General features: G+C 41.6%; 1 protein-coding gene across 1 annotated transcript; it reads left to right on the top strand.

Annotated features, from left to right (window-relative positions):
• Positions 1–756: 756 nt before the first annotated feature.
• LOC141442385 (G1/S-specific cyclin-D3-like) lies at positions 757–19,785 on the top strand. Its single transcript, XM_074107354.1, has 5 exons — positions 757–1,133; positions 4,081–4,302; positions 11,598–11,760; positions 16,696–16,817; positions 16,947–19,785. Exons 1-5 carry the CDS (start codon positions 903–905, stop codon positions 17,127–17,129), a joined length of 921 nt encoding a protein of 306 aa, XP_073963455.1. The 5' UTR covers positions 757–902; the 3' UTR covers positions 17,130–19,785.
• Positions 19,786–20,443: the final 658 nt, after the last annotated feature.

The raw sequence follows: 20,443 nt of genomic DNA, 5'->3' as shown, positions 1-20,443 counted from the left end.
ACAATGATGTTCCCAAATAAAAAAGTTTTTGCTGACTATGTAAGTAGTATGTATATAACCTATATCTATTTAAGGAAAAGTTGATACAGAAAACCTTCTAGAACACTGTAAGAAATTTGATTGGAAGGTCTTCCTTGTCTGTTTTATTAACTCCCGACGCAAAAAGAGGGGTTATAAGTTTGACCGCTATGCGCGTCTGTGTCTGTATGTCTGTGTGGGGTGTTGGTGGACCGATTTGAATGCGGTTTTTTTTTAATTGAAAGCAGGTTATCTAGCGATGGTTCTTAGACATGTTTTATCAAAATCGGTTCATCCGTTTTAGAGATATTGAAGTTTGAAGTGACAAAGTCGGGGGTTTTCCAACTTTTTGTTGATTAGGTTAAGTATAATAATATCAATTTTATAAATCTATGGTGGCTATAATACCTTAATTCAAGTTAACTTCATTTAATTTAATGTGAAGCGAAACAATTATAACTAAAGTAGGTACATTAAAAATAGGATATCGCTATTAAAATTCAAGTTATTTAATTTATTTTTTACTAAAGTTGAGAGGTTTCGCTCTTTTTGTTATGCTCGAGTGAAAAGAAAGATTCCAGTCAACAGTAAGAGCGAGCGGGAAGGGAAACAATGTTATGTATGTATTCGATTCAAACCGAAAGTCGAGTCGAGCCGGGCGGGAGAAACCTGCGTGCGGGCCTCACGGGCGGCCCCGCCCCCGCGCCCGCGCCCCGCCGATCATATGTTCGGCGCGCCGGCGCGCGGCGACCGCTCACTGCGACTCGGGCACTCGCCGTCGTCGCAACGTCACTCGTCCCGTCTCTCGCGCGCACGATCAGCTGTCGCGTCCGAGCACCGCACCGCAGGAAAAGCGAGCCCTATAAGCCGCAGTGCGGTGTGCCATGGAGCTGCTGTGTGCGGAGCGCGTGAGCCCGAGCAGCGCGGCGCCGGCGCCGGCGCTGGCGTCGGTCGCGCGTGCCGCGGCGCCCGACCCCGTGCTGCTGCGCCGCCGCGTGCTCGACAACCTGCTGCGCACCGAGGAGCGCTACGCCGTCACCGTCAACTACTTCGGCGCCGTGCAGACCGAGGTCACGCCGCACATGCGCCGCCTCGTCGCCGAATGGATGCTCGAGGTGAGGCCCGGCGCCGTGCCCGTCCAGCCGCACCCACCCCGCGCCATCTTGCCGCGCGGCCCCGGCCACGTGTCCCGGTCCTGGCGCTCCGGCGGCACCAGCGGCCCCCGTATGCCCTCGCCGCTGACCGCTGCCGGCTGCCCCCGGATCAGATCAGATCAGACCCCCTCCTCATCACCGCGATGACGATGTGTTCCTTTTCCAGCACGGTGACAACATGGTAACCACGACCACGTTCCACAATTGTCTGTAATAAATAGTGCATTCGGCCGACTTCATCTATTTAAAAACTAGATTCAGTGACATTGTTTACACGATCAGCTGATTATGTTTTCCTTGTCATATGTTAGAATCTTATTAGAATATCTTTAAATACATCTCATTTCTAGTAAAAACTGGCGTAGATGGTTATTAAGTATTTGTATAGGTAGGAATAAATGGTGGATAGATAATGTAGCCGGCGCGGGCACGCGAGCGAGGGGCCCGCGGCGCCGCGTGCACCGACATTCTATTTGAATAATCAGCTGATTTTGACACGCACGCACACAGCTGACGGCCGACGCTTTTTATCTTTCACGTATATTAGGTACAGTCAGTTCTATATCAGATCATTTTATTGTAGAATATATAAAAAAAATATATAGGAGCGGTCGATGTGTTCATTATCAATTGATTACTTAAATTTAGGTAGGTACCTATCTAAATGTTATTTCGCCATTTCTATGGTCCTACCTATCGTATATAATTACTGGTCGCGCGTATGTCCGTCATCGTTAGGCAGTAGGTAAGCATGTATGTATAGTAGTCGCTGACTGCCACAAACGCGCAAGTTCGGTGGCCTGTGCCTGTATGACGGCTTCTAACGCCTCCGACCGAACCCTTCGCATTCGATTACAAATTCATTGTGGTAATGAGAGTCGAGCGATGTTTTTTAAAACTACGGGTACCTAATTATTGGAGTGTATGAGAGGCAGCGAGTCGTGTAGCGATGGGGGACTTGGGGGAGGCAGTCAGCTGTGGCGGCCACGTGGTCGCGCGACGTTGGCGGTGACGTCATCAACCTGCGCCAGCGCCTAGCCAGTTGCCTTGCCACTTCGCTAGCTCACTGAACTGATTTCTGGTTACATTTTAAGTAAATACCTACCTAGCAACTAGTGCTAAAGTAGGTACGTACCTACCTATTTACTTGTAGCCATTTTGTATAGCTTAGTGAGCATTTAACTGAAACAGCGGCTTGCTAAATTTTGCTTTAGTAAAGAAGCTACTCATCTACCTACCTGATTTTAGATCGATTGTAAATCAATTGAACATCTAGGTACCTACATAATTAAGACTAATAAATATAGAGGTATGCATGCACTAGGATAAATTACGCCACATAGGTTCGTTTGTAACCTGTAGGTACTTATTTACCTACGAGTACTTACCAATTTTCTTTGATATGGCACGACTTCGCCAAGTAGGTAGGTATAAATTTAGGTTTCGGGTACATAGGTACTTCCACGCGATGAAATATTTGAAAACAGCATCCTGTTAAAAATAGCACGCCGTTTAAAAATAGAATTTATTCTGTACCTATATACCACAGACCTACGAGAGCGACACTTTCGCATAGAAGGTTGCTCTTCTGTCATGACTTTAATCTCGCTTACTGTACTTTTTAAAGCCCACATCGGTAGTAAACCTGTTTAATACCATCAGTTAACGATGCATTCATTATGATGATTGCATATCAGTCACAAAATCTCGAGGTGCGAAGTACTAAGGTCAACGGCACCTGCAGGGCTACTACGAAATTCGTAACTCGAAGTTCGTATCGTACCGTTCCTCTCGCTCTCGTATTAAATAGTATAAGTGTCAGAGGGACTGCACGACACGAACTTCGAGTTTTCGAGTTTCGTAGTAGCCCCCCTGCTGATGATTATGCCATTATACAGTCATACCTACCCAAATATTAATTTCGCATTTATAATGACTTTTATCAACATTAACATTAGATAGATATTATTTTATATGTACAGAACTGCTGTTTTAGTAGGTACCTATAATTATAACTATACGTTACTGGACGTTAATTAGGTACGTAATTACAGTCTTGAACATGTTTTTCATCGTTAGCAAATGCATAAACACCAATTCTAGAACCGTCCAACGACAGGTGAAATAAGTACCTAACCTATTAAGTATTGAAAAAAAAAGTTATTTTAATTATTATAAGTATCACTTCATTAAATATTAGGTACTTAGCTTTTGATTGCATATTTTATCATGTAATACCTATGACTAATTTACCAGTTTCCTTGGGATACAATTTTCATAACCTACATAAAATATGAATTCCGAGAACGATTAGCTTTGCTGAGACTTGAGATGAGTAACGAATCAGCTGACGACATCTCGACCGTGAGAGTCAGCTGCGCCTGAGCCGGTCGCGTTACACCGTGCGAAACTATGCGGGGACAATCCACCCACGGCACCGTCTCCCATGACACTCCACTTACTTCATCGCTCCCCGGTATCATCCACTCACTTTCCCCGCTTTTCATTTCACAATCCAAAGCTAATCATGCTGTATATCGTTCGAATAGTTCTCATCGGTTGGATTCGACTCGACGCGCAACAATTTTCCTATGGGAACCAATTTGATAGCAAAGACTCCCGTAATCCGTTCACACATTCTTAAAGCCTTTATAAATGTTTTTTTGTCGCCTAACAGGAATCTCATGGTATTCCCATTAAGTCAGTATTGCAAGTAACGAGCTTGTTACAACGTTTGCTGTGATAAGGCAATCCACTGCAGGAACTGCGACTCGATTTTATCGCGACACACGTATTTCCATGTTATAAATATAGGTTATCGGGAATACCGGATGATAAAGTCACTCGGGTGTGCCGTAACGTAACCGACTGACTGAACACAATGAATTAAAGAGTCATTTATTTTCAGGTATGTGAAGACCAGGGTTGCCAAGAGGAAGTGTTTCCGCTGGCAGTGTCATATCTGGACCGGTTCTTGAGCACGTGTCCCGTTGGCAAGAGTCAAGTACAGCTCCTGGGCACAGCGTGCCTGCTTCTGGCCTCCAAGCTCCGGGAGCCAGGCTCGCGCTGCCTGCCCGCCGACCTGCTCGTCTTTTACACGGCGAACAGCATCACACTCTCAGACCTTTGTGTAAGTACCTTTTAAGTTCACTGAGGTGTTTCTGTTCCACTACTCAAGCATTCTCTTTTTCACTGGCAAGAAGCTTTTGATCTGACCGATAACGATTACATGTTGCGGTTCAGACGATGCAGTTGGGGGGTCTTCTCATCCGTAACGACAGTTCGATATAATTAACAATATGATAATTACTAAAAGCCATTCGAGAAAAGGAATAATATTTCACAAAATATCCATTATCGTACATGATACAACTTTTTTTACTAGACTATATGTGTAGTGAAGTAATGAGGACATAATCAACTTTCTTCTAAGGAAACAGCTGATCTCGTTAGTCATACGGTTTCGTGTGCGCTTTTTGCGCTCGCGCATGCACTGATTTGCACGGGGGCAACTAGCTCGAGACGCTTTCGTGTCGTTTACTCCGGTTTCTAAGCCATTCGTTAACATCCGTGAGAGATTGGAATTCTTTATTTCGGACAGATAATTGATATATCGAATAAAATGCTTGTATAGTCGACCAAGAAATTGCTTTATACCTATCATCCTTAGGTTCAATTTTAGTTGTATGGCTTGGATGGAACATTACTGATACTAATTATTATGTACCACTTGCAAGAAAGTTGTGATAATCAGCCTTGTTGTTTATTTTCTGATGTAGGTACTGAGCACTTACTTTCGGTCGACTAAGTACCTATACTTGTCATCGCAATAGGTACCATCAGCCAAATAAATAAGTGGTCTATCAATTTTTAAACAAGTTCCTATCAAATGAATATGTCGCTAACGTCGAACTTTCAAGTTGACAGACACGTCTATTGACATTACCTATTGTTTTATGATATGCAAACGATTATGAACTTCAGGGTGGTAGACCACATATTTGGCTGATGGTACCAGACGAGTAGTTAAATAAATAGTAAATACCTCGTGGACTTTCTTGCCGGGTTCTTCTCACTCAACAGATTTTTCTGAACCGGTGGTCGAATTTTTTTCACATTCATACCTACTTATGACACTATGTCCTTGTTAACCTAAATTAAATAAAACATTTTGACTTTGAATTTGTCTAGTGTAAGTACCTTAGGTAGGAGATAAATACTTGTAAGTTAATTCATAAAATAGATATAGGTACTAGATGGCTTTCATATACTTAATTGATGACACATCGTGGAATAGGTACCTACTGAGGTTACAATAATTGAATTATTACCTAATCAACAAACTATCTGGGTTGCTAGATCTTCTAATATACTTATCTAAGTTGTTAGAAAGGGTCGAAGATTACAGTAAAAGACTTTATCGTGGCCCTGTGTAATAAATTAAGTGTTTACGGTCGTGCGTAGGTACTCGTATATTTTACAGAGAGCGAATAGGTACCCATTAAACAAAAATAGGTTTACCTCCTTGAATACCTACATTTACGGAATCAAACATTCATGCGATTACATCGTAGCTTGGGGGGAAGTTTTGTAGTCACCTAAGATAAAACCATAGTTCATATAATATAATATGTTTTATCTGTCTATTTAATTTTGATAAAATTTTCGCTAAGCAATAGCTACAAACCACTTTTCTTCGGTGAAATATAGTATTTTTCAAAATAAAATGGAAAAAATATAGTACTTACACCTAAAAAATATAGTATTTTATGGAAATATTAAAAAATAGACAGATATATTTGTTACCTACTTATTTATTTTGATGTTGTCAATTCAATTTGACATTAACAAGTTCGGAACCAAAGACAAAGGATTACTTATAGACATAGACGTTCGTAGTTCGGAATTGGCGCGTTCTTTATTTTTAAAATAAGGATTTGTTTGTTAGATTTCGGTGTTAAAAATATAGTATATATTTTTTCAACAGTATATATAGTACGCAGACCCGAAATATAGTACAATACTATATATTATAGTACGGTTGGCAACCCTAAGTAATAGACTATTCTATCGTCTTATTTCATTTCTTAGGATATTTTTCTTTAGTTTTATTTCAGTTTCATTTGATGCAGCGCTATTGTTGATGCGTTTCATGTTATTAGCTCTCGTATCTATTTCCGTTGCGGTTGGAGATTTTCCCACAACTCCCACTGCCACGCCGAGTCACTCGGGAGTCACCTTTTATCTCCAAGTCCGAAATAAACTTTATTAAAACCACGTGGTCGGTCGCTCTAGTTCTAATTACTGCTTCCACAATTTTACTCCATTGTCTTTCGAAATTAGATCGTTACTTATTTATTTTTGTAGGTCATCGCTAAATGACAAGTTTTAAAACAGTTGAATGCTTTTTCACTAAGAGAGTAAGAGGTTAAGGTGAACGTTTCGAATGTGCGGAATGTATTTAGCTGCGATGCATGTAACATAAGGTAGGTATTTGGCTCGCTGCATGCATCGGATGCGCGGCAACCCGCCGGGGCCCCGCCGCGGTCCCGTAGATAATAAGCAAGGCACATCTTCGCGTCTGCATTACTCGACCCGTTTTTTTACCTACAAGTGCATTCCACCATTTCCACCGTATGCAACTTACGTTCTTAGACAATGCTGCGCTTAGGAAACGTTACCAGGCTTAGACATTCTTCAATGTGTTAGCGGTCATCGGCCGGATGTATTGCGCTCCAAAGAAATGCTTATTCATCGTTAATATGTACTGTCTTAGACATAAAATTAACTGTATTGGTATAAGCACCCCTCCAGATGGAACCTTGCACATGGTTCAAGTGCAGTTAGATCGTTTGTGCATATGTGCACAGACCATGTTTGATCGTTTCGTTCGAAGTTAATGTTGCAACGGGATTAGAATATAAGTACGATAAGTACCTATTTGTCACACTCCGCTCTTTTGACGATGAACGTAATGAAGAGGGCAGTAAAGGCTGCAAAATGGAGGCTGTAAATGTGGTGGTCGGCGGAATGCGGCAGGAGCCGGGACAGTGTCCCCGGTTCTCGGAAGCTCTCGGAACGAGGCCCGCGTTTCAATCAGACCAATTACAGACGAAGCACGCCGCATATTTTTTCTCACGCCGCGACCGCTTCTGACCTTGCTTTGCTCGACGCCATATCATGAAACGCGAAATCTTGCATGGACGTGCCCATTCATTTTGAATAATTCGACTTTCAATTGTTTTTGCCCATTTGTTTGCACTATGGACCCGTTTCTTATTGCTTTCTTATGACCCTTTACGTAATCACATGGTACTTTTTAACCTGTAGGTATATTGGTTTAATTTTTAAATCCATAAAGTTGCAATGGTTCAAATAGTTTTGTAAATGTAAATATATTAATTATTACAAGTACAAGACGTTATTCGTAAACTGACGATAATCTCGAAACGTTTTCTATTTGTAATCATCAAAGCTTGAACCCGGTGATAAAACGCCTTTAGTAACATCGGCATAGCGATAAAATTACCCAAAAGATAATTTGTGTTGCATTGGAATGTTTTGCACTACAAAGTATGTGAAAAATAGTTGTAGATTGTTCTGTTTGTAGTGTACTTACAGTGTTGTGTATAGACGATGTTCGATTCGTAGCACTCTCGTAGCGGGTCTACGAAAATCGTAGACGCTCGGATACTTTGCTTGCCGTTAGACATTTTTCTCTTTACGTTTTAATTGTCTCATAGCGAGATATTATGTTTACTACAAACCACACATCTCCGGAAGGCATAACGGTGACTCCACAAAAACATTCCCACAACGGCATACCGCATATCCAAGTGTGGCGAATATTACACATGCACCAAGTAATACGAGATCCATAGTTTCAAGCGATGTTTTCGACTTGCAGATTCCTCTCTCACTTCTGTTAATTAATTGTGCAGTAAGAAAGTTGTCAACTTATTTTTTTAATCTATACTTAGTTGGGAAAACAAGCTTTGTATACAATGGGCAAGGCGGCGAGTCCGGTCGGCCGCAGGCGAAACGCGAGGCAAGCAAAAAGAACGCGCGCGCTGGCATCCCAGCCCACGGCAGTGTGTTGTTCCCATGCTTATTCGTTGGCAGCGTTGGATCAACATGCGAAGTTACGTCTCTATAGCTACAAGGCTGGGAGGACTGGTACTCGCAGCGATTGAAACGCTCAGCAATCGTCAGCCCACAGCCTCGTGTCTGCTATGCTACCCGTCCGACCGGTATCTTCCCATCATAAAAGTACACGTGTTCTCACGTTCCAACCATGTCACAATCGTAAACCTTTAAAATAATTAAAACATAACTGAATGGCGACTGGTTTCGTAATTGATTCGCTGTTTATGGGAAAAGTAGTAAAATATGTACATACCTACCTCGTCAACCTAATTGTAGGTCGGCAATGTTGTGCAAAGAAACGTGAACGGCACGCTATCAATGTGAACCCCATTTTTTGCGAAGAAATCCGTGCCATAGCGTCCATTTTATCTTTCTCGGCCGATTCTGATAAACGAAAGTATTTGTATAGGACCTACTCCCTACTCAATATCGGATTTGCTACAACAGCTTGATTGGAAACGCGTACAATGAGTGCTTACACTATGCGCGCTAATAGAAACAATTGATAAAGAAAAGGCATTTGAATATTTATGTGTTGGAGCCTATGGCTATACGCGGTGCTTGTTTTTGCCGGCACAAATGGTGCGTGAACTCTCCGAACGAGTATCGAGCGAAAGAGGGTATTTAGAGCTCACAACAAATATGTATGAGTAAATGAGCTCCACGCTGTTGTTTGCCGATCCCACAGTGTTTCTTTGGTTCAACCTAAGTGTAGATACTTTGGAATTCCTCACGGATTCAAATTGACTCTGCCATCAACTCAGTAACTAATAAGAAGACGCTTTTCTGTATCGCTCGTAACTTAGAATTGAGTAATTTTACCAGTGTATTGTTTCCCACGAATTATGCCAAATTGGCAGAGCAACGTAGGGAGGGACGGAGGAACCAGTCGCATTCCAATCGACGGCCTTCTCGTCTGCGCCTGTGCGGTGCGCGCTGCTCGCCGCTATCTCATCTTGTGTCCTCGCGCAGCCATCAGAGCACACTTCTCTCAGTTGCTTTAGCACAAACAAAGACAATTTTATTTCAAACTAAAGTTTTAATCAGAAGCATACAAACAACACAATACTGATAACCACCTGAGATACTTGATTTCTAAAAACCCTAAAAATAAATGCTAAGTAATAACGTTTTCTTCAAAATCTGCTTATATTGCCGTTTTTAAGTGTACTAACTCTTTAATTTAATGCTAAATATCTTCAACGGTAATAAATTGCGTCGATACCAGTCAAACGACCGGCCGATGCGGGCGGCGACCCTGAGAGAGCAAAATTAAAAATTTGCGGTAAAGACAATTGCTGCTCTCAAAGGTGGTCGCGCTAACCGCCTCCTGCCTCTGTTCGTCCACAACCGCCTTAGGAGTTAATCATTCACTAGTTGCTGGAATTTGCTGGCATCGAGCAGTTACGTAACATCGAATTCGGAATGCGTATCACGTTTTACGCGCTCACATTATTATACTTATTATGCATTGCTGTACCTAGAGCTGGAGTTCTAACTGATACGACCGCGTGGCTTTAGCATTTTCCTCCTTTATCTTTTTTTAAATACAGAACCGTCCTTTTATGTTTCTATATTCTAACAAGTTTGTGAAATCAATAAATGACTTTTTAATGGGTTATTATTGATTGTTTCCCAGTTCCCACCTATTTGGAAAATTCCGTAGTTAAGTCTCGGGCATGCGGCCACGCGACACCGGGCTCATTGTTCGAGCGAGCGCTGCCGCACCGTTGTTGGGTGAAATTGGATAAAGCATGGGAACGGAGCGAGGAATTCAGCGCCGGTTCGCCGGGCGCGGGGGCTGTTTGCATAGCTTGCTTTATTGGCTGTAACGTGCCTGCGATACCCGCCTCCCGCCTCCCTCCGCGGCACCACGTCCTCAAATGAACACCCGCCAGGGCTCACGCGTTTACGACCCTGCATTCCATCAGCTCTTTTGCTGTATCAAAACAAGACTTCACTTTCATGCCTATTTTAAAACTGCTGAAAAGTACAAGTTGATTCTCAGTCTTTAAACAGACATATTAACAGACAGTCCGACATCCGTCTGGGCCGCGAGCTTCTTGTCTCTGCGGTGAATACTTTATGGGCACATTGTTCCGAAGACCTTATCTGCGTGTCCGACGAGAGCCGGGATCTTTCCATTTCGCGGTTGACCCGCATATGGCCGCAAGCCTGACCGCCATTCCAAAAAGTAGACTAAAGCTAGCCAGCAACATTGTTTAATACAATGTAAAGTGTCAACCATTTTGTGCGAAATCGTCAGTTATCTGGTTTTATAACAGATCACAAACAACGACCGTAGCAATGTTGTGCTTTACTCTGACAAACGATCTCATTTCGAATTCCAGTGATGAGACTCATTCATTCACAAATCTCCCTATTAAGATCTAATAGGGCCTATACCCTTATCCTTGGCAAACGAGTCTCGGCTCTAAAGCGACAGCCATGTGATCCACAATCCTCTGCGAGTGAAAAGCAGCCGGGTACGATCGTCGCGCCGACCCCGCCGATTGAGTTAAGTAAACATCGAGTATTATCTGTCAACGGACATGCACATATGTATGAGTGTATGTGTACACGAAATAATCAAGTTATTCATAACTTGAACCATTCAGATGCCGCTGCAGTATCACCAAAAATTACGAGTGACGTTTGTTATTAAATTTAATTAATATAATCTAGGTCAGGTTAGAGCGGAAAGATAATAGCCGGTGATAACGAAGAACATACTGACGACCAACTAACTAAATGTTTTCAGCTGTTGTGATAAACAATTTTATTTTAACCCGATACCTATAACCTATAATGATTCAGAATTTTATTTTATTTACTGGTTGATCAGTCAGCGGATTTTGACGTTCGGTCATTAAGTTTTGACTAGAGTGAACGCACCGACTTGGTTGTTAGATCCGACAACAATGTGCGTACCTACGGCTCGTTCCGGGAAGTCGAGCGAAACTGCGTGTTTACGATTATACGCGACGGATGTGGCGTCAGGAATGCCATTTTATTGTTTGAACGTTACACCACTCATTCTCTTTCAAAGCTCACATATGATCAAGACTTGTTTTTAAAAGAATGCGCTAAACTATATAGCTGCTATCGACAGCTTCCACCAATGCGGTTGGTTACTAATCTGCGTTAGGTTTGTGCTTACCCGAGGTCAGCTGTTTCCTGCGCAGAAAAAATAAGAATACTAATAACGAGATCCTTCAATTGCTATTGTTGCTCTTCGCGTTATATTACATCTAATTGTAATTATGTGTTTGTCAACAGAGCTGGGAACTGCTGGTGTTATCGAAGCTGAAGTGGGACGTGGCTGGAGTGACGGCACACGACTTCTTGCCGCTGCTGCTATCGCGGTTGCCGCTCCGAGGCCTCGTCAATACGGATATGGTGCACCGGCATGCACAAACTTTCATCGCGCTTGCTGCCAGAGGTAAGTCTCACTAATAATCGCAAATCTCAAACGTGACATAGGAACCAAGGTGAAACAATTGGCAGTGCTCGCACGGAGTAGTAACTCGCCGCACTCATCCGCACCTAATTATTAGCTTCGGCAGGTTTTGTTCGATGGCAGACGGTAATTAGCATCGAGATACCACGTCACGACATTGTCGCGCCTCTCTTGGCCTTTGTCGACTCTTAGCGTCACGTGTCACTGAACTTCTCAGAATTTTATACATTGACAAGACTGGCTGGGAATTGGAATAAAACGAAACTAAGTAAATATGTATACAGTACTTACATGATACAAAAAGAATATGAAAGACAAGTTGTTCTTGAAACTTTGTTTAGTTTTCGCCTTGTTGCATATTATTGTTGTGATATTTATGCAACCCGCAGGGCAGGATACAGAAACTGGGCTATAGGGTCAGCTGAATAGGAATCACTGTTTGCGTCGTCGCAAAGCAGTATTTAGGAACGGGAGGAATTGTGTGTCGAGTCTATTTACGTTGGGTAAGGGTTGAGAGCATGCGGTCGCGCGGGAGACAGCGGCGTGTGTGGTGCAGCGGCGAGTGCGCCGGCACCTCCCACGCCGCTCGCCAGAGCGCATTCCAGCACGCCCGGGCTGCCCGCGCCCCTCGCCTCTTTCCCCCGTAGCCCTCATGGGATCATATGTTTTTGTGCAACGGTTTTTGTTGTTCGCCGCCGATGTCTTGTTGTTTTTGTTCTTAAAGTTCACGCTCCAGCTCTTATATTTTACTATCCTCTCAGATATCATCTCTCCCTCGTTAAGCTGTCGTTCTGACTTGTGTTGCGTTGTTGAACCCTATTGCGTGAGATGATAAATAAATAAAGCTCGTTTGGTTGGATATATGACTATAGTCCACTCGCAGATTATAATGTAAGGTTTAAGATTATTTATTTCTCATAAGATTTACAATCACTTACTGAGAAAACATATTTTTCTTAAGAACTAAATTAAATGCGCAAACGGTCATGCTAACAAAATCATAGTGGGTAGAAGTAAGCCATAATAATGTTTTTCCATAAGCGTCTCGAGTTCCAGTGTGACAGTTATTAAAGAGGCACGAGATGAGGGAATTTATTTGGATAAATTATAATGTCACAGCAGTTTTATATGATGCGAATGTCTCGCACAATAAGGCTAAGGCTACCCTCGAGCGCCGGCCGGCGGGCGTAATCGGGCTCGTGCATAGTCGCGGTATCGAGCGGCCGAGAGAGCCCGCATTATGTATCATTATTTGAATGGCACAATTTACTCTGGAATCATAACTCGTCAGGATATTAAATTTGTAATGGGTTATTTTAAAGACCGTATTCGTCTGCCCGGTTGCAGCAGTAGCGAGAAGCCTTTGTAGTTTTCTTTAGATTTGTCACGGTTTGCGTTTGTTATGGAAGCGGTAGGGCGGATCGTTTAGCTTTCGGCGGTCGGTGGGAGCGTTAGGGCCGCGGGTAGGCGGAGTGGACGTTATCTTCTTTGGCGCGGTGTTCGCGCGCTCGCGCTCGTCTGCCGCGGTGCCGGGGCCGGGGGCCCGCGCGGGTGTTTGTTCCGGTGGGCACTAGCACTACCGATACCGGCGACGTCGGCACGGCGCGCGGCGTGGCCTCGGCAGAGCGTTCACCTCGCGAATAGACGCCGAGCGCCGGAGCGCCACGCCGCGAACCCGCACCTCTTCTATCGCCACATCCATTCCATGTTCAAGGGCAATGCGACGATTATGTCACCACTGACGGTCGTTCGTCTCGAACAGACACTTGCGGTTTCTTGCCATTTTCAAAAGCGTTCTTGTGTATATTTCTTTAATCTTTTCTCTGGCGTGATTAAAATACATAGGTAAGTAAGCATGATGTAGATTGTAGATGGATAGGTACGGGAAAAAGGTAAAATAAAACATTACTGGTTGATTAGTTAGGTACCTAACCTACGTCTTGTCGATGGCAGTGCCGAGTTTGAGTAATATTACTTACTACCTAACGCTCGCATCGACTTCCTTGTCACTTCCTCTGCGAGGCTAATGCGCCGGTGGCACTAATAAGGAAGATTGTACTAGCTGTACGTCCGCTGCGTGTGGGTTCCGGCGAGTTCTGCTCTGCGCTGCCACATGATGCAAATATTATTATGTGTACTTACCCAAAGGATTTCAGAAAGTTCTTTATTTGAACGTCTGAATAAGCATTAAGTTTCGAGGCTTGTATGTAACGGTTATTGTCTAAGCTGAGAATGATTTGGGCGGTGAGGAGCAACAACGCCGGTCCGACGAACCGGTCGCCGGCGCGGCGCGGGCAAGGCGGTAGGGCTGTCGCTGTTTGATTAACATCAGATTATGCAAATGCCTCTAGTGAGCGGTCGCTCTCGTTGTTTCATCTTTTTTCTGCTCGTTCTCTGCCCGTTCCCTTTATCTCGGGAATAGCGACATGCAAATAAAAAAAAGAAAATAAATCTTTTTAAATGAGCTGAAAGAATGTTCGATATCCCTACGCACGGTGCGTATAATGGAGTATACTTAATGATGAATGGGGGGCCCTTGAAGGCTCTTCGTATTGTGCGCGTCCTCGAACTGAGGCCATTTGTGGTTTCGCGCGAGTTTGAATAGTGATTCTCGTAACGCCGTGGGAACGTCTCAGATTAAATTAGGTACCATTTTTCTTACCCATGTGCTGAATATAGGACGCGTTCAGACTCGCCTACATGCCTACTCCTGTAGTTTACAATCATCCGATTCCTTATTATGTTTTGAATTGTCGAATATTAATATTGTTAGGTTGGTTTCCTGTAGCATCACCGAATGCTGCCTACCTAATTAGCAGTTCATTATATAACCTCTGTTTGGTTGGCTGGTACGCTGTTACAGTCTTAGCTTTGCTATGGCTAAGTAAGACAACTTAGTCAGTTAGTTAGTTAGTAGTTAGTTAGTAGAACTTCAAGTTATGGTAATATTATCCTAAACAGGTATTGTTTAGGATAATATTACCATAACTTGATGTTCCTAAAGTCTTAACTAATTACCAATACGGATCTTGCGTAGGTGTGCGACAATTCTTAGTATGAAGTAATTTGTCAACTTCGCAAGACCTGATATAACTGGCTGGAGATATTTTTGCATAGACATACATATTCGCTGACTAATCCACTACATCCATTATCGGTATTTAATCAGCCGCTGAGACTGTGATAAAAGTATTCGCACACCTTGGCGAACGTCACCGATATAAGAGTAGGTAAACCGTGTAACTACCTAGAAACTACTAGACAATAAAATACTGGCCACCATTGCCATTATTGACATTGTAAAACCGGCTGAGAACTTTTCTTCTATGTTAATATTCTTTTAATTTTATTATTTGTTGTAATAACGACCATACTGGCCATCGGCCACACTGAGAAAATTTTGAGTGTCTACCTATTACTATTCAAAAAAATATGCTAAATACAAAAATATAGACTTGTGATTATGACAGACGAACAGGAAATACAGCGGAGCCTTATACGGATCCCTATTTATTCGTATGGCTTAATATCAAATACAATCGCTCAAATTCAAAATAAAATATTCATATTCCATTGGATTGCGTCGTTGTCAAGGGTAAGCAGGTCTGCTGGTTGGCCATCGTATTTAGTGAGTAGGCAGTGGGCGATGATGTGCTCGATGTCCTGCACTGGGGCTCCACACTCGCATGCTGGTGACTCTCCACCCACATTTGTGCATAAATGCTCGGCTTCGGCCACAGCCCGTTCTCATTCTGTTCAACTGGCACCAGTCCCTTTTACGGATCCCTAAAAATGAGCAATAAGTAAATTATGAAACCCCGTCCGTACCATAAATATGAACTAACTTTAATTGGTTCGCGTTACGTAACAACTTAACACGCCTAGAGCGCTCACCGGCTCGGAATGACCAGTCCTATTTGAATTTCACGTCAATTATCACACCGCTCGTTATATCATATTACTTAAGACGTCCAGCCCTAAAATGGCTAAGGATCTGTACACGTATAATGGTTTCGCCAAAGTACGTCCGTGAGAAACATTCAAGTGAGTCTCAGGCGCAGGCTGTGGAATGCGGCCGGGGGCTGCCGGCTCCTTTGAGCCCTCCGAGAGGGACCGACGACCTGAGTGAGGGAGAAAGCGCCATTTCTTCTCCGGATGTAGCCAAACAGTACCTGCCCGCTCTTAACTGCTTTCGTCAACTCAACACTGAAATGGAATAGCGTTAACCATAGACTAAATATCCTGAAAATTAAACTGATCCTGGATTAATCCATACTAATATTATAAATGCTTGTGTTTGTGTTTGTCCGTCTTTCACGCCGTAACGGAGCGACGGATCGACGCGATTTTTGGCATAGAGATAGTTTATGGGCCCGAGAGTGATATAGGCTACTTTTTATCCCGGAAAAATGCACAGTTCCTGAGGGAACAGCGCGCGATAACCGAATACCACGCCGGCTGAGCCGCGGGCAAAAGCTATAGTAAGTAACATCATCATTCGTTAATGTGAAATAGAGGTTTCGCTTAATGGGTCAAATATCGTTAATTAACACCAACTATTCTATAAATAAGAACTTATCTCCGATACAGGAAAATCCGTTCCGTAATATTATGTTTCTTCTGGAGTATGTAGTTAATATCCAATAATATGCCCGATTTGGTTCTCCAGTACCAGCCAGCTAAGCGTTTATATAACACAGAGAAACTAACACATGCATCCATGATAATATGTCATTCATAAGTCACCACGACATTCAACAACCTCGCCAAGACTGTTGCGAACCTGATAGCATAGCACTACCTCACACTAAATAACTTCGCTTTTGATGATGATGTGTTCCTGTTATCTCTCACTAGGGACAACTTCGCTTTTAGTTAAAAATATTAAAATGATAATTGTTTTTTCTTTTGTTACAGATTACGAGTTTACATTGTATTCGGCGAGCACACTGGCTTCGTGCAGCATAGCCGCCGCGCTGCGCGGGCTGAGTCTGGACGGACACCTTCCGCGTCTGCAAGAGCTCACTGGCATCGATTTGGTTAGTACCTATCTAATACTTTTGAAAAATATACCCCGGCGTGGTTGGTTAATATTCAAAGACACACTTTTTTATTACCTTATCACAACGTTAGACATTTGAACTAACTCATACTTTCTTTCACCGTAGGATTGCCTCCAAACGTGCCTCGAGCAAATCGAAGAGATGGTACAGAACATGATAGAAGATCGTGCCGTCTCTGCCCCAAACGGGCAGACGCGGGAGGCGGCGGGCTGGACTCCCCCGCCCTCCCAGGACAAGGCTCATAGCAACGCAGCCACTCCCACCGACGTCAGAGACGTACATTTCTAATACCAACCGATCTCCCTTGGATCTGTGCCGACCAGAGTGAGTTCACACCACAAATTAAACGGTGCATAAGTACGAAAATACTTTAAACTAAACCTATAGTTATTAGGGTGCATTAGTGATCGAGGACTGATACCAAGACTGACAGCGCATGTCTAAACGTAGGTAGACGCCTACATACTATAAGTAAAGTACATGTATAGCGTAAGTTATGTTATGATAAGCATGAGCCCTGCGAGCTACTCGCTTTGCCTCTTTGTTCCGATCGTTAGCGGTCCACGCGGCGCTGCACTGAGTGATTAAGATTATACTTTTAGATACATCTTCCAGTTATAGTAAAGATTTTTCTTGAAATTACAATCTACCTCTTATTTTTAAGACAAGATTCTGTCACGTCTGACCGTTAGCTATAGTAAAATTTAAAGATAGAGCCACATGCAAGCGCATGGGACCAAAGCATCATTTTGTTTTAAAAATGATCAGATATTACAGATTAAAAGATTTCTTCTAATAAATTAATGGCGCTCATCGAGTACCTTCAGATTATAAAGTCTATTAGCAGAACAGTATCAACATGAATCAATGTCCACTTAGTTTCTCCACCACCTTGTTATGTATCATGGTATTCATCTGGGTCTACTTATATCGGGGGAAGGCAATAAAATACGCTTTTATATTTTGTAAAAACTAATGTTATGTTCACTAATTTTATCATATTTATATACTTACGCACTGCACAGAAACATTGATAACACTTAAATTCGATTTAAAGGATACCTTCGACGTATTGGGTCAGACGAAGGTGTCCGGCAATCCGGCGACGGGAGGCAAAGGGCTATATTAGTTTGTTTCCGCTCTCTCCAAGATTCTAAAAGACTAATTCTATGTACGTAGGCAAATAAAATCTTGTTCCTCTCGTAGAAATAACAGTGATGTTTAGTTTGTAGAATGGACGCCGCGGTGAGGCGTTTTCAACTATAGGTTTTAACTTTAACATTTAATGTGATAGTGTCAAAAGATGATGAACTTTATATCATAGTCACTTCAAGTCATAATATGTTAACTTAGAGGTACTATTTTGTTGGATAATATTAGGAAAATAGAAAAAAATGTGATTATTAAAAATATCCTTGCTAGAAATATTAGCGTACCTAGTATAAGCATTTTGATAGATTGAAAATATTGATTATATTATCGTTCCTATGTCAGCATTGGCAGAAAGATCCTATGTAATATTAAACGCAATAGTCGAACTCCACCACTATGTACTTAATTCATTACCAAACTATTACAATAAGTAGTTACATTTGAGCACACATTACTATTAATACTATTTTATAATTGTGATATTAAGCCTAGCTGTTACTGACATTAATTTAGAACATTAATTTTAGAATATTTTTTTTACAGTTTTCGATTCATGTTTCCATGTTACATTTGGTCTTTAGTCAATGTCTTTGAACACAGTTGCCAGATTTATATATTTCAAACTATGGATGAGAAAAGTTCCTGTAAACTACTTCTGCAACAATAAAGTTAAACTTAATAAACACAAAGTATTGAATGATAATCTTTTCACTTTCTTTAAAACTTGTTGATCTGTCGTATTGAGTTCAGTTTGAGACTGTGACAAAAAGTAGGTATTGCATTTTTATTGACATTTCACTCAAAAAAATGCAGTGATGCTAAAGAATATTTTGAAGTGCAAAAAACGCTAGACTTCGTGAATTGCACTTTGGAAGTTAAGAAAACATTGTGCTCAGGATTTAAAACTTAGTTATAAGCAAACGATAAGTCCAATGTCTTCCATTGATATTATAGAAGTCGGGCAAGGACTGTGTGGTACGTGGCTTCCACTTGCCTGTTATCTTTACTGAGTAAAATCACTTTAGATACAGAGGTAATTAGAATTATTTTTTAGTTGTGTAACTTTGTAAATAAGTAGATTTTTTATAAAAGTATGCTGTAAGCATGTGGTGCCATAGTAACACTTCTAAAAAGTATTGTAAAATATTAGCAATAAATAAAATACTTTTATAACATATAAAATGTACCATTGATGCAGTGTTCCGTTTGATTCAGTACATGCAAATTATTATTCAATTATGTTACACATAGAAAGTATTTCAGTTGACATGAATGAAAGTATACATTTTATTATTTAGTTTTTATTTTGTATAAAGAAAGTTATGTGGGAAAATAATACGCATTACATAGTTAGTCTTATTTAATGCTTTTGTGGCTTTGGACTAGCTTCAATATATTTTTAAGTTGCATTTGACATGAAATGTATAAGGAAAATGTTGTGCTTTCCTGTTGTTGTACAGTAAGAGCGTTAAGCTCCGACTAAGTGCTTTTGTATAGTCATACTTACATTTCGTCACTCCTTTAAAAAAAAACTCGTACCTCAAAATAGATAATTTTCTGAGTGAACTTTATGAACATTATGTCAAAGTTCAATTTTGTTGGCATATTGATTTTAGATACGAGATTTTTTCAAAGTAGTGACGATTTGATTAATAATCATAAAGGCAAATGTGCGCACTAATGCCGAGTGATTTTATTTAATATAGGTAGTTTATTATTGGATTGTCTGAACGTTCTGACTAGGTACCTATACTGAACTGTAAATAAAAAACAATAAATATATACAAAAATACTTTTTTTTATGATTTACCCTACGAGCATTTTTTTTTTATTCGACTGGATGGCAAACGAGCAAGTGGGTCTCCTGATGGTAAGAGATCACCACCGCCCATAGACACCTGCAACACCAGGGTATTGCAGATGCGTTGCTAACCTAGAGGCCTAAGATGGGATACCTCAAGTGCCAGTAATTTCACCGGCCGTCTTACTCTCCACACCGAAACACAAACAGTGCAAGCTCTGCTGCTTCACGGCAGGATTAGCGAGCAAGATGGTGGTAGCAATCCGGGCGGACCTTGCACAAGGTCCTACCACCTGCATGTGCTCTTAGGGTTTACCCCAGAAATTGACACCCTCCCTTGCCTGCGTAATTATGTAGACGAATGTACTAAACATGACGCTATAATTAAGACTTACTAGCAGTCTAGGCACATTGTTTTTTTTTGCTTTTGATAGAAAGTTCAACAATCTGGACATGTATTTTTTATTGAAAGTTTTATTTTACAAGTCACTAATATTATTTTGTCTTCATAAGTAAAAAATACGAATTATAAAAAGCGTTGTATTATAATAAAAACACATGTCAAAATTGTTGTAACCGACCAAGGTGGGTTTAAAAAAAACTGCAATAGTCGAATCATAACGTTAGTGCCACGCTCTTGAACGATTTT

Source organism: Choristoneura fumiferana, chromosome 2 (genome assembly GCF_025370935.1).
Source record: "Choristoneura fumiferana chromosome 2, NRCan_CFum_1, whole genome shotgun sequence".
NCBI lineage: Eukaryota > Metazoa > Arthropoda > Insecta > Lepidoptera > Tortricidae > Choristoneura > Choristoneura fumiferana.
The sequence above is the reverse complement of the archived record's forward strand: the minus strand, read 5'-3'. Positions and strand labels throughout refer to the sequence as shown.

What these genes read in the sequence shown, in the direction of transcription:
- LOC141442385 (XM_074107354.1), top strand. Translation starts at nt 903, where the DNA reads ATGGAGCTGCTGTGTGCGGAGCGCGTGAGCCCGAGCAGCGCGGCGCCG. An exon ending in TCGCCGAATGGATGCTCGAG is followed by an intron (nt 1,134 to 4,080) that starts GTGAGGCCCGGC and finishes ATTTATTTTCAG; the next exon opens with GTATGTGAAGACCAGGGTTG. An exon ending in TCACACTCTCAGACCTTTGT is followed by an intron (nt 4,303 to 11,597) that starts GTAAGTACCTTT and finishes GTTTGTCAACAG; the next exon opens with AGCTGGGAACTGCTGGTGTT.